General features: G+C 40.6%; 1 protein-coding gene across 2 annotated transcripts in view; it reads left to right on the top strand.

The window, feature by feature from the left end:
* The window catches only part of RAB31 (RAB31, member RAS oncogene family), a 57,511-nt gene that overhangs the window by 36,703 nt on the left and 7,085 nt on the right, over positions 1 to 13,723 (top strand). For both annotated transcript variants that reach the window (XM_041399317.1, XM_041399318.1), the window contains exons 4-6: positions 2,917 to 2,988; positions 4,790 to 4,896; positions 8,769 to 8,878. In XM_041399317.1, coding sequence (XP_041255251.1) covers positions 2,917 to 2,988; positions 4,790 to 4,896; positions 8,769 to 8,878 — 289 coding nt within the window. The remainder of the gene's footprint in view (positions 1 to 2,916; positions 2,989 to 4,789; positions 4,897 to 8,768; positions 8,879 to 13,723) is intronic.

The following is a 13,723-nucleotide window of genomic DNA, read 5'->3' as shown; positions in this document are numbered from 1 at the left end:
CTGCTCTTGTCTACAGGTTATGGAGGGGCTGACTCCCTGGAAAGCTGGGGCTGTAACCCGAGTGTTTGTCTGGCAGAGCCAGGAGTGGCTGCCTGAGCATTTTTAGGTGGCCCTTCTCAAGCAGTGTTGTTTTTATGCCAAATCTCGAACTGCTTCTTCTTCTCCTAATTTTCTTGGGAATTACTGGTTACAGAAATACTGAACTATAAAATAATGATTATAGACATTATGGTTTATAATGCAGAAGGCAGTCCTGTGAGATTTAATTTTGTGAGCTGTTTTTTTGTGTGTCATTTGTTTTGGGCATCTGTCCCACATTTGGTCCTTGGCAGGTGAAAAATGTGCAGATTAGTATTTTGTATCCCTTTAATTAATTTGGTGTGACTCTCTTTTTCCAATTAATTAGGCCAGAAAAATGTTCAAGAGGACTTTGCTTTTGGGCATTGATTTAAAAGAAAAATAAACCTCATTACTTGCACAATATTGGAAAATTCATGTTCATGAAGCATATTTGTTAAGAGTCTATCAGTAGATCATGAAACTCATGCAGTTACAATTTTTCAGCCCCTCTTCATTAATTCAATGTTGCAAAGAGGCTTTTCTTGTTTTCTTCTAGAAAACAGTGATTTCTTGTGACTGGGACATAATGTATTGTTATGTTTGTTGATTAGCCCGTATAAGAGAATGACAAAGGGCTTTTTTTTTTTTTTTTTTTCTTTCTGGCCCTCATATTCTTCAGTGAAGCAGCTGTTAAGGGAAGTGTTCTTGTCAGCTGGTCAGAAGAAAAGGGAGAGAAATTCCCAAGATGTTGTACAGGTTCTCAGTGTGCTTTCAGGGCCAATCTTGAAGGAATTTGGAGTATGTGAGTTTAACTGCATGGCTCCAGTGAAGTGTGATTAATGTTATCTGAGAGCTCTTTGTAAATTCATGAATACTGTGTAATCTAGATTAAAATGTAATCTAGATTAAGACCAAATCAGCATGTGTGTAGGGTTTGAATGTTTTTTTCCTGGAGTTTACAGACTGGGAGGAGTGTGCATACACCATGAAAGGTCAGACGTATCCTCCACAGTTAAGGTTCCTGACTTTCAGACAGCTTCAACACAACATGTTGAGGAGACAGTCTTGGGTTGAAGATGGTAGGAGATAAATTCTAGTTGCAGGCATTCAGTGACCCAGCCAGGCAAGACGCCCTCCTAGACTCCTTTGTGATTAGGAAGGATTTGAGGGATGTGGTGGTAGGTGGGATGCCTTGGCTACAGTGAAACAAGTAATGAGGCCAATGTTTTCTTTAGACCTCCTCTGCTGTTAACATACTTGAAAAAGCCCTTTTTGTTATCTCAGTGATGCCTCAAGCTCCTCAGTGTTTAAGAAGCATTTGGACACTGCCCTTAACAAGATTATTTAACTTTTAGCCAGCCCTGAATTGACCAGGCACTTGGTTTACACGATTGTTGTAGGTCCATTCCAACTGAAATGGTCTGTTCTGTTCTAACATACTGAAAATTTCTGTTGTGATTTAGAAGCCTAAAAATTCTGGAAAGCATTTACTGCATTAAGCATGCAAGTAATAAAGCTACATACTAAAACCCCAGAAAGCACACATCTACCCAACTCCCTCAGGATCTTGGCTGATCCCATTTCTTCAGACCACGCTTCTTGACTGATCCCTCTTTGTTTTCTCATCCTCTTTCCTGCTGTTTTCCCTTATTAATGAGCTCTCCCACCTGCCTCGCTCCCCAAAACACTTCAGCACTTGACCATCTGTCACTGCTGCTGTGCATCCATACTGCTATAAAAGAGAGCGCCGACCTTGAGCTGGTGTGCGTGATCTGTGACAAATAGCTTACAAACTGGCAAGTGAACCAGCACTGCAAATAAATTGCCTGATACGTTGCACGTGCATGAAATGTGGAGGCTGCTAAAAGTCTAAATGCTCAGTCAGTAGGTACAGATCTGGGAAAAAGATGTGTGCAGTAAATGTGCAGAGGTTTGCAGCGTAACACGTGGATCCGTGCGTGTTTGCCGGGCAGTGAGTTTCAGACCCTGCCCTAATAACGTGTTTGATTTACGCGCTGACCTCAGTTATTAGCTGCAGCTTAATATGCAGCTTTTGCAGATAGCTTCCCCCCCTCAAAATGATAAAATGGCTGTGTGAGCATACTGAGACTGAATGTATTTTCAAAAAAAGATTATTTTTGGTTTGTTTGAGGCTAAGCTTAGTTGAATCAGCAGAAAGACTTTTTTTACTTCCTTACTCTAATTGTAATTGTAAGCTGAAATTCTAAATCAGCTGCTTAGGCATTGGTAAATTATGAAAATTATGTTGTTCTTCAGTTGTTCTAACAAACACGTTTATTTCTTGGGTTTTTTCCTCAAAGAATGTTTTGCTTGAAACGAAAAGCTGAAGAGCAACTGCAAGAATCCATGTTTTTTGGAATATCTATCATAGTATAGGATAGGTAAACAAGACAGGTGCTCAGATTTTTCTGACAAGTTAGTTTTATACAAGTCATTTGCAGTGTTTTATAAAATTCAAACCTGAGCTGAATCCAGTCTTAGATCTACAAAGCAAGACTGTGGTTTGCCAGGGGAAGGGGTCCCCATGCCATCAGGCGAGGCTTCCAAGTGCAGTTGATCTTCCTATCAAAACTTGTCCTGAGTCCATGCCCTGTAATGGAAATGATGCATTGAATCAGTAAGGGCTGGTTTCGTAAATTAAGTGGGATCAAGAACAGCATGAGATAAAGGAGGTCTGGCTTTTTTGTGTTTGAGGAAAATGAGAGATGGGTCTGTTCTCTGTGGGATGAAAGGAAGTGGATGGTCCTGCCATAGCAAGTCTTTGAGACCTGGCAAACCATGTGGTAGTTCTGATTTATTAATGATACTTTCTCGTGGGGGTTTATGTTTTAACAGTTTCATTCCTTGGCTCCGATGTACTACCGAGGTTCAGCAGCAGCCGTGATAGTGTATGATATCACCAAACAGGTGAGACCTTTGAGATGCTTTTTGCCTGTGTTAACTCCTCTCTTTGGGTCTGAGTTGCATTTAAGCCCCACAACTGCAGAATTTAATTTGTCTGGCATGTATATGCTTCGATGGTTTGTGTAGATCTGGGTGGAGGTGTCCAACTGCCTTAAAACATGAAATAAAAAGTCCTGCTTCTGTGTTGTTTCAACTTCATGTAGACAAAAGGGTTGAGACTGCATTTTGTCAATATTTCTTTAGGTTTCCTCTAAGAAGACAGGATTCATATACTGCAATACCCCCTACCACCACCACTTATGTTCTCTGTGTTAACAAAAAGCAGCTGTAGCTTTATCATCTGAGCAGAAATTGTTTGCATATTACTGATTTAAAAACTAATTATTTTTATCTAAGCATATAATTTTATGTCTGTATTGCAGGCGTTATGTCTTAATTTTCAAACTGGTAATGAATTCATAAGTCTCTAACCTTTTGTCTCAACATTATTCATTTGGAATAAAAATTGTATTTTTAGATCCTTAACTTCTCTGGCTCATTTCTCAAGCAGAGGAGGCTAGGAGATTCCAACTGAATGCCTCTTTCACTCCTTTTGGAAGAAACCCCTGCTGATGTAGCAGAGTTAGAGGCAGTGCTAATGGATGGATGGCCAGGAGAGTTCACTGGCATTTTATTCCTTTCTTGCCAATTGACTTATTTACTGCAAGGTTGGGAGGGCTGGTTTGGTTCCCCAATGCACTGGTGTAATGATCTGTCGCTGACAGTGGTGGTCACTGTTGTGCAGCAGTGCTGTTCTCCACTGCTAATTTGCCAGGAAAAGGTGAGGAAGAGCAAATCGTGCTGGATTGATACTTTTGATTTAAATATCTTACAGCTGATCTTGTAATATATTGTAAGAATAAAATTTTGTTTTGCCAGCCTTTCTCCAAGCTTATGTGGAATGACTCTCAGAATAAAGAGGGGGAAATAGGAGAGGAAGGTCAATCTGTATTTCACTTTCTGATGCTTAATATTCAGTGTTAATCATTAAAGCAGAATGGCTTTTTTTTCCCAAGTGACTGATAGGGCTCTGCCTTCGGTGATACTGATGCAGCTATTGCTGATTTAGAGACAACTCTTATGTGCATTTCTGAAGGGGAAAAAAATATTTATCATCTGTTTGGGAGCTCACTTTGTCAGGAAGAATTTCAACTGTGCTTTATAGTTAGAATCTCCAGAAATAAGTGTTACCTTAAAGCTACTACTTCACTGGTGTAAAGAAATATAAAAATTACTATTAAAAGGTAGGTAGCATCAGATACAGTTTGATTTTGTGCTTGGAGAGGAAAAAAGCCAAGTGAATTGTCACCTCTCTCTTCAGTTTCATAATGAGTAAATTGAGTAAATTGAGTTTACCAGATCACAGATTTGGAAATGCAGGGAAGTGGGCATCTCTGTGGAAGCTCCATTGGATATTAATTAGACAAATGAAGCTCACACTAGGTGAAGGAAATGAGCTATTAGATAAGCTGGGGTAGTTTCTTCATCACTGGAAGTTTGATATTTGGTGCTGCGTTGTAGCACGGAGGAGGGGAAGTGGAAAAGAGGGAAGCATCCAAGTTCAAGAATTAATTTGAAGAAGCCTTATGGCCTAAAGCTTGAAAAGCAAATTGCATAGATAGATAACTGATCTTCCAGTCTTGTGATCTATATAATCATTATTGCATTAATACTGTCAAAGCTGTGCTCCTCTGCTTTAAAAAAATAGGCAAATACATTGGCAAAGAGTGTGCTGGTAGCTTATTTTGTTATTTCTCTGATGCAGGATTCATTTCATACTTTGAAAAAATGGGTGAAAGAACTAAAAGAACATGGTCCTGAAAACATTGTAATGGCCATTGCTGGAAACAAATGTGATCTTTCTGATATCAGGTAATACTTTTTGTTGTTGTTTTCATTGTGGTAACTATATTGTTTCTTCCCGTCAGGTAACAATTTTGTTTCATTGTTATAACAGTATATAATTTTGGCCTCCTGTGCTAGAATCAGTGATTCTAGCAAGGCACAACCTCAACAACAGCAGCGCAACGTGAATTACATTTTTTTTAACTTCTCTTTTACTGCCCTTCCTCTTTATTTGTTCAATATCTACATTCTTTATCTGCTGAATCACTGGGAATGGAAAAGGGTTCTCTTTTTTGTTTCTCCCTTCCATTCTATTAAAAGGTGCAGAATGTAGTAAGTAATGAGCAAAACCAGCAATATAAAGATATGAGGGTGGGCAAGAGGTAAAATATTAATCACAGAACTTTGAGAACTTGTGATTTGCAAGAACTGAAACTTTTTCATAATAATGGATGTTGAAAGTGTATTTTTGGGATTTTTGGAGCACATCCTCGTGTAAAACTTTAGTCCCCTGTGTGAAGCAAAGAATCTCCTAGATAAAAGAGGGAAGGGTTGAATCCATACCTCTGCGGAAGAGCTGAGATGATGCTATTTGTAATGAGAGTGAAGCTAGAATTGCTCTTCTGTTTGTTAGCTGTATTTTGGATTTGCATTTATCCTTTCAGGAAATGGAAGCACATTCTGCTATACAATAGTGATTCAGTTTGTCAGTCCATGACTATTATTTCTTGCTTCATCTATGAGTACAAACTCAATGATCATATTTGATTCTTTCCCCTTATGACCTCATAGGCTCTCATGGATGTTCAAATACATCCCCATATCTTTAGTTATCGTTACTTTGGCCCAGATTCACCAGAGCTCTGGAGCACGTGTGTAACTTCAAGTAAGTGCTGCAGTGCTTTTCTTGAATCAAGGCCTTCCATGAGGGTTTGACCTGTGTGGGTTTTGTTTTTTTCTCTCCCCTGCCACTCTCAGCCATGAACCAACACAAAGTTGCAACTCACTGCTTTCTGTAAGTACTGAACAAGCCCTAATTCTGGCAAACTCCTGGTTTCTGTTGGGCTAAGAATCAGATGTATAGGCATCCCCTGTGTGATGTTGCGATATGCTGGTCAACATGGTGAAACTGAGTACAACAAGACAAAAATTTCCAGATATGAAGGAGAAAAAAAGAGGAAAGGATGGTTATAAAAATAAAACCAAAAGCCAGTTAGCACAAATCAGGGGTTTTGGTTACCCTGAGAGTCACTTTCAAAATTATTGCGTAAGTGGTCTCAGCAATACAGTTGCCAGATTAACTCAAGGGTAATAAGTTTGGAGATGGTGACAAATGGCAACAATTTTAAAAGAGTCCATAACCAGCCCTCTCCCTGCTTGCTCTTGCACCAATTGAAGGCTTTAAAAGAATCCTGCATCCCAGAAATGTTGTGAAATACTGGGCCTCCTCACAGAGCAACTGTGATCTGTGATCTTCTCACCATATTATTATCAACAACTACCTGTAGTTTCCTGATTGCTGATCATCCAATTCTTGCTCCTGTTCAGCTGGTATAACTCTTCTTTGCACAAATTGTTTTGCTGTGTGAATGGTCCTCATTGTACTCCATAAGCTAATGTCTCTTAATCTTTTTGGTTTTTATGGGAGAGGACATTTTTTCTCCTTGTAATTATGAATACTTTTTTGTGCAGTTGTTCTTTCTGCATCCCCCAATCCTATTTCTTGTTAAAGTTATCCAGTGATGTGCAGCTAAAGTTATTTTGGTGGAAAAATAGAGAGTAGGCTATCTCATATGTGATATATTTTCACAGTTCTTCCAGAAATCTGATTGTTTATGCAATGCATGCAGCTTTTTGCATTATCTGTCTGCTTTATGTCTTCAGATTTACTTCAGTAAAAATGGTTTTAGGTGAAACATGTCACCAATTTATCAGATTGTTTCCGATGAGTAGAAAATACTCATGCCTTTAGGCTCAAAGAATTTACAAGTAAGATAATGTGAGCACACAGGAGCAAGCTGCTGTTTGTATGCATTTTTGGCATCTCTGCTTGGTTTTGTAGGGCTTTTGGCAGATGTTTTGCTGGAGATCAGAGAGACAGCTGCTTTTAAGACCAATATGAATAGATGCAAAAGAGGTCAAGCTGACCTGGTTCAAGTTGGTTTGATTCTGCCATCTCTGAGTGTAAGAGATAATGTAAGGAGGAATTATTGTATTTCTCATAATCATTGACCAGGCTACCCTCCCTGTTTAGCATCTAAAATTTAGTTTTGAGCCGCCAAGATGTCCTTGGGACACTTAGGGATCACACTGCTTTTCCTCAATGTTGTTAATAAGCTATCAGCAATTCTTGGTGCTCTGTTGAAGTAAATTTCTTCTCCACTTGGAAGGATTTTCTACAGATAGGCAAGCAATTTTATCAACTATAAATCCTCATCTTTGTTGTAGTACTGTCAACTCTTAGAACTGCTGAATGTTCAGCATACTTCTAAGTAATAGGAATAAGGCTTTCTTCTGACAGGTCATTAAAAAGTACTTTTAAAGACAGGAGCTGAAACTTCAATGTTAAAATGTTGTAAGTGTCCATAATACTTTTTTGAGCATTATAGAATTCAATAGTTGTAACACTAGCTAAGAAGTGTTCACTTCCCTAAAAATGTGGTTCACCTTTTTAACAAATTGTGTTCTCTGGAAATCCTTGGTTAAGAGAATTCAGCAGAATTTCATGCTCAGATCTTCATTCAATGCATCCATAATATTTCCTTGTTCCATAATTTATCTGGACTTCTTCAAATCCTTTGACATGGTCCTTTACAACATCTTCTCTAAACTGCAAAGAGATGGATTCGATGGGTGGCCTGTTTGATGGGTGAGGAGTTGGTTACACTGTCGCATCCGGAGGGTGGTGGTCAATGGCTCAGAGTCCTGCTGGACACCAGTGGTGTCCCTCGGGGATCCACACTGAGACCAGTGTTATTTAATACCTTCAGCAATGACAGAAGGGATTGAGTGCACCCTCAGCAGTTTGCTGATGACACCGAGCTGGGTGATGTGTCTGACACGCTCATACTGGGAGGAAAGTGTACGAGGAGTCTCTGGATTGGTATATTGGAGCTGTGGGGTGAAGCAGTTGGTGCAGATTGTGCTGTTGCTCAAAAATCAGGAGTAGAGGTGGTTACAGATAGCAGCACACACGGGCAGATCCAGCTCTGCCACCTGGCTCAGGGAGACACAAGGCCAGCATAGGGCTAGCTTGTTTAAAGCAGAGGTCTTTTTGAATGTTGTAAACTGCATTTGCCAGCTTTTGACATATGCAGTATTGGTTGCAAAATGAGAGTATTTGGTCTGCCGGTGATTTTAGGATGGTGTCAGTTTGGTGAAATGGCACAGAATGGTGTCTTTCCCCAGGGAACTGGCACTCACAGATTACTGTTGCTGATGTTCTTGAAGTCAGTGGTTTTCTTACTTACTTCAGAATCTCTCATTTCCTTGCTGCTTGCAGACCAAGACATATGATGCTCTTATCGTTTTCATCCACAACGTTGTACCCTATCTTGTTCGAACATTTGGCATGTGGAGAGTGCTTTTCTTATCAAAGTCAAATATAAAACACAAACAAATGTGATTTTCTTTAAATTATCTTCCTTTTCTCAAGGCATGGATTCAGCAGCAAGTCACAGAAATCTGCAGATTGATAAATTTTGTTGAAATTTTGATATATTTTAATAAGGTGATCTAAATGCCATATGATGAAAGACAGTACTGCTTTTATGGAGATGAAGAGCATAATAATGCTTAGGCTGTGTTTCAGGTTGTTTGGAGGTTTTTTTTAATTAATTCACTTTTATTTTTTTTTTTAATTTGGCTTTCTTTTATTTATTTATAATTTTTTTTTTCAGGGAGGTTCCTATGAAGGATGCCAAAGAATATGCAGAATCTATAGGTGCAATTGTTGTTGAAACCAGTGCAAAGAATGCTGTTAACATTGAAGAACTTTTTCAAGGAATAAGTAAGTATATGTTCTCTTTAATTAATTAATTTGATTGTTTAGAAGTTTTCTGAAAATAGCTGTCTGTTTCAGGTCTATAAAGTACTTTCCAAAGGACATCAATAAATCCTACAAAGCCTGTGGTACGGCTGCTATTTATGCAGATGTAAACTAAGAACATCTTTGAATACACCAGAGCAAAACATAGTAGATAGTAGATAGAGGGTAAGCCTGTTCCTTCTAAATCTGTATATAAATCCTGGCCTGGATCACATCTGCTGTTTCACACCAACCCTGCTGTAGAGGCAATGCTGTTGATCTTATTATCATGTTGCTAAAAAAATAAATGTTGATAAATGCTCCTGGAGGGCATTGGTAAGTAGAAGGTAGTCATTGCAGTGGAATACATTAAAACCCCAAACAAATACATTTCTCTCCAGGTCTTCTAAACATGATGAGATTGGCACTTGTCATGAGGAGAAGAAAAACTTCTTCAGTTTGCCTTCCAGGGCTTCCAGTGCTGGTCACTGTTTGCAAGTGGGAAGGATCTTGTGGGCTGGAAGGAACCTCATCAGAACTTGAGTCCAACTTTCTGCCCGAGCAGACTTGGTAGTGAATTCAGACCAGATTGCTCAGGCCATTGTCTGGCTGGGCACCAGAGCAGAGGTTCCACAACCTCCTTGGGCAGTTGTTCAAATAGTCCTCATAGTGACATCCCCACATCAAGCCTGAGCCTATTCTCATTCAATTCACTCCCTGTCCTGGGTGCACCTCACTGTTTAGTTTCTCAGCAGCCCTTCCCGTGGGCACTGACAGGCAGCTTTGTGGCTCACCACAGCCATCGTTTCTCCAGGCTCAGCTGGCCCTCTTTCCTCTGCCTCTCCTCAGAGGGCAAGTCCTCCAGCCCTCACTGTCTTGCAGCCCTCCTCTGAGTCTGTGCCAGCTTGTCAACATTTTTCTTGTGTTGTGGGGCCCAAAGCAAGTGTGACCCAGGTGGTGTTAGACCACATCTAAGAGGGGTTAACTACTTTGCCTAATGTTCTGTCTTGGCTCCTGTGGCTTGCTGCTGGCTGTCTCTGCTGCCAGAGCATGCTGCTGGCTCATGCTGAGATTGCTTCCCTCAGGTCCTTTTTGGGCAGAGCTGCTTCTCAGGCAGCCAGTCCCCAGCCTCTCTGATAGCCAGGGGCTCTTCCTTCTCATAAGTAGTGCTTGGCATTTGTCCTTTCTGAAGTGTGTAAAGGCTCCTGTTGACCCATATCTGCCTCCAGCCTAAGGCCCTATGAAGAGCAGCCTTGCCCTCAAGGATACTGAGTGCATCTCTGAGTTGGGTGTCATCTGAGGGTGCCTGTTTTTTCATCCTTCAGGCTCTGATAAAAGGTATTAAGCAAGGTGACTGGGCTGTGGGTAGACACATGCCATTAACCACTGACCTTTGAGTTGGATGTTCCAGCCAGCTACTCACACAGCTAACAGTCTGCCTATCTAGACTGTAAGATCCCGACTTACATACCAGGATGCTGTAGGGAGAAGTATCAAAAGCCTTGCCAAAGTCAAGGTAAACAACATCCAGTCATGCTGCCATAGAGGACAAACAGGATGGCAGGACATGGTTAACCCTTGGTCAGCCCATGCTGACTGGTCCTGGTCACCGTCTTCACCTTCTTGTGCTCAGAAACAGGTTCTCAGAGGATTTGCTTTGTGGTTTTCCCAGGAAGCAGAGTGAGGCTAACCAGCCTGTAGAGCCATGGCTTGTTATGTTCCTGTTTAAAGACAGATATAAAATTCACCTTTCTCCACAACCTTTCGAAAACAACAGGGATGATAAAGAAGGATGTTGCTGCCTATGCATCCTCAGGCTTGTATGGGTTAAGATTTCTTAAGAGATCCATGGTCTGATCTTCTTCCACTACTGCTGTTTCCTCCTCTCCCTGAATCCTCTTCTGGGGTGCAGAGACCTAGGAGACAGCATGTCCACACACTCAACCTTGTTTCCCTGAAGTTTTGTTTTGTTTTTTTTTTTTAATTTCACATATTTTTAATCAGCTAATAATGTCTGGCACACTTTGCCTGCCAGGGGGCCTGTGGAACTGTTTGCTCTGCTTACATGGGATGTATTTGAAATGGTTAATGAGAACCAGTATTCCTAGAATACACTGCCATTCTTTTGCCTCCTTTTAAAAAAGAGGTGTGTGCCACATGGGTGTCTGGAGGAACTGGTTCTTCCCTGTGATAGTTTACTTGTTTGTCTGCATCTGATGGTTGTGGATGTTCTTGCAGAGGAATTCATTCTTGCCACATAATTAGATAATTAGTTTCCAACTTTGATAGGCATTGCTGCAGCTGGCGGTGTGCACTGTCCCTAATAATTAATATAATAGACGAGGAAAATCAGCTAAATTAAGTTTAGCATGAACTAGATACCCAGGCAAGTGCACTTAATTCCACAGGCAATTACTTCTATATATAGAAATATTTGGTCTCAGTGGATCTACTTGTGACCTTATCAAGCACTCAGCAGAGAGAAAGGAGAGAATTGGTAGAGTATGTTTATAGAAATATACTGGAAACCAAGTGAAAAATGCTTGATTAGCAGTAGAATTAATTAGTGTGATAGTGACTGGACAGAGAGTATTGATAAGTAACTTTCTGATGTTTTACACCACTTCAGTCTTAGTGCAATTTCCAAAAAAGTCTGTCTCTGCCCAAGTTGCATAGCAACATTTCTGCCTTTTCAGTGTATGAAATCCTCCTGTGGCAATGTCTCCTACTCTGTTGGCTAATTTTGTTTGTGTGATGCCCTAAAAGTCACTCTGCAGCTTTAGTTTTGCTTTCATGTTGCCTGAGAGCTCCTGCCCTTCTCTCTGTGTTGCTCACGAAGGGCATGGTGCAGCTCCCTGGCCTCTGAACAAGGATGCAGCAATTTCTGTTTACCTTGGACTTTGCAGATAGACTGTATGTGTTATCTCTTTTATAGTCTAGATTGGAAGAATATTCCAACATGTGTGGAGAATTTCTCTATTAAATCCTCCTTGAAACTGATAGCCCAAGCATAAAGATTAGACTTCATTTTATTTTAGCTAAAAAATTTACCTCCTTGCCTATGCTTTTTATTTCCCAGGGGCATTTTAACATAAAATTGTTTTCCTTCCTGAGATGTCTAACAACTGTCTCTTTCCAGGGACAATGTTGTAAATGGAGTGAAATAGTATGATGGAAAAAATGTATACTCATAATGATAGGAAGAAGGCATAAAGAAAAAAAAGGGAACTGGTATGTTTTGTTGACAGACAGATGAATCTTGGAAAAATAACAGAGATTGTAGAAAGATTGCTTCATTTCTAAGGTTATTATATTACACTGTGCTTAAGAGATTTTTTAAAATAAGTTTCTCTCACAATTTGAGGATTTGGCTTCTTAGAAGGATATCTTCATATCACAGTCTCAACACAACTCTATCGTCCTTAATTTGTCTCAAGAAAAAGATGTGAAAGACTAGAATCAGTAAAAGTTTCTGATTTTTTTGAAGGTGGGTCAAATTTGGCAGGAGAGGTACTCTGCAGTCACTGTACTTGAGCAAATAAGGGTGAGGAGGCAGAATGAGCACAAGAGTCAGCAAAGTCAGTGTTCTCTGAGCTGGGGAGTTTGCACTGAGCTGGGTAATGGGCTGCAGCTCCTGGGTTCTGTTGTGCCCCTGGGATTTCAAATGGTAAGCCACTGCACTTAGCCTGGGTTTGTTTAGCAGTGCCTGACTGAAGGCTTGCTGTGGTTGTGAAATATCACGTGACTGATTTATGTCTCTGTAAACATGAAATGAGTATTTTTAATACAGTTGTATATTCCTCACTTGAGCTAAATTCCCAATGTCTTTCTTTAAAGGTTTCTGACATAAAAAGGGCTTAACAGTTCAGTGTTTCTTTAATTTGTTCCAGTAGTTCTTTTTTAATAGCTGAGTTTCTATAGGAACAAATGTTATTAACTTTTTATTCCCAGTCTTAAAAGAATCATAGGCACAGTGGCTCCTTGTCGCTGGTTTTTTGGCAGCAGCAAAAATGCCAGAAATATATTATGCAATAGCAGTATAATAAAGTTGTGCCTGTGCAGGGGGTCATACCAGTTCTGTATTGCCCCTTCTTGTTTGTGGGACTTTAGCCCACTGACCTTTGCTTGTACCTGGCTGGTTTTCAAAGACTAAACAAGCTTCCCTTTGTGTACTATCATTTAGTGGCAATCATACCCTTGCAATTCTCAGACACCTGTTCATTTACCAGCTCAAATAAGCCTTAGTTACCTTATTCAAATCTGGTCCACGCCCAGCTGTTTCTCCCCAGCCCGAGTGTGTTGCCTGCTCCCTCAGCGTGAAGGTGCCCCAGATATGAAAGAGCAGGTTACATAAAAGCCGCCCCCGGTGCGCGGCAGGGCCGAGGCTGTGGCTCCCTGGTTAATCCCAGGCTGCACCAGCGGCTCCGGAGGGGAGCGGGTGGTGGAATGAGCAAGCTGCTGAAGAATATCTAGCTAAGCAAAACATGAAATAAACTTGGGCTTAAACAAAACAAACATTATGGCCATGCGTTGTTTTCTTTGAAGTCTGGCAAATCATAGGACAATAGAATGGTTTGGGTTGGAAGGGACCTTAAAGATCATCTAGTTCAACTGCCCCACCACAAGCAAGGATGCTACCTAGTAGATCAGGTTGCTCAAGGCCCCATTCAACAAAAGTTGGAGATAGTGTGCTACCAGTGGGAGCAAGATTGAATCATTTCAGCATTGTCTGTTGGGGGTGAGAAGGAAGTGGGAAGAGCATTATCAGAACACTCTATGGAGACTATGCAAAGAGAGGTTAGCACCCTCACTCTTACTGATGCTGGT

The sequence above is a fragment of the Onychostruthus taczanowskii genome, unplaced genomic scaffold (genome assembly GCF_017590055.1).
Source record: "Onychostruthus taczanowskii isolate IOZ18803 unplaced genomic scaffold, ASM1759005v1 scaffold16, whole genome shotgun sequence".
Classification (NCBI taxonomy): domain Eukaryota; kingdom Metazoa; phylum Chordata; class Aves; order Passeriformes; family Passeridae; genus Onychostruthus; species Onychostruthus taczanowskii.
Note: the sequence above shows the minus strand (reverse complement) of the source record. Positions and strands in the feature narration are given on the sequence as shown.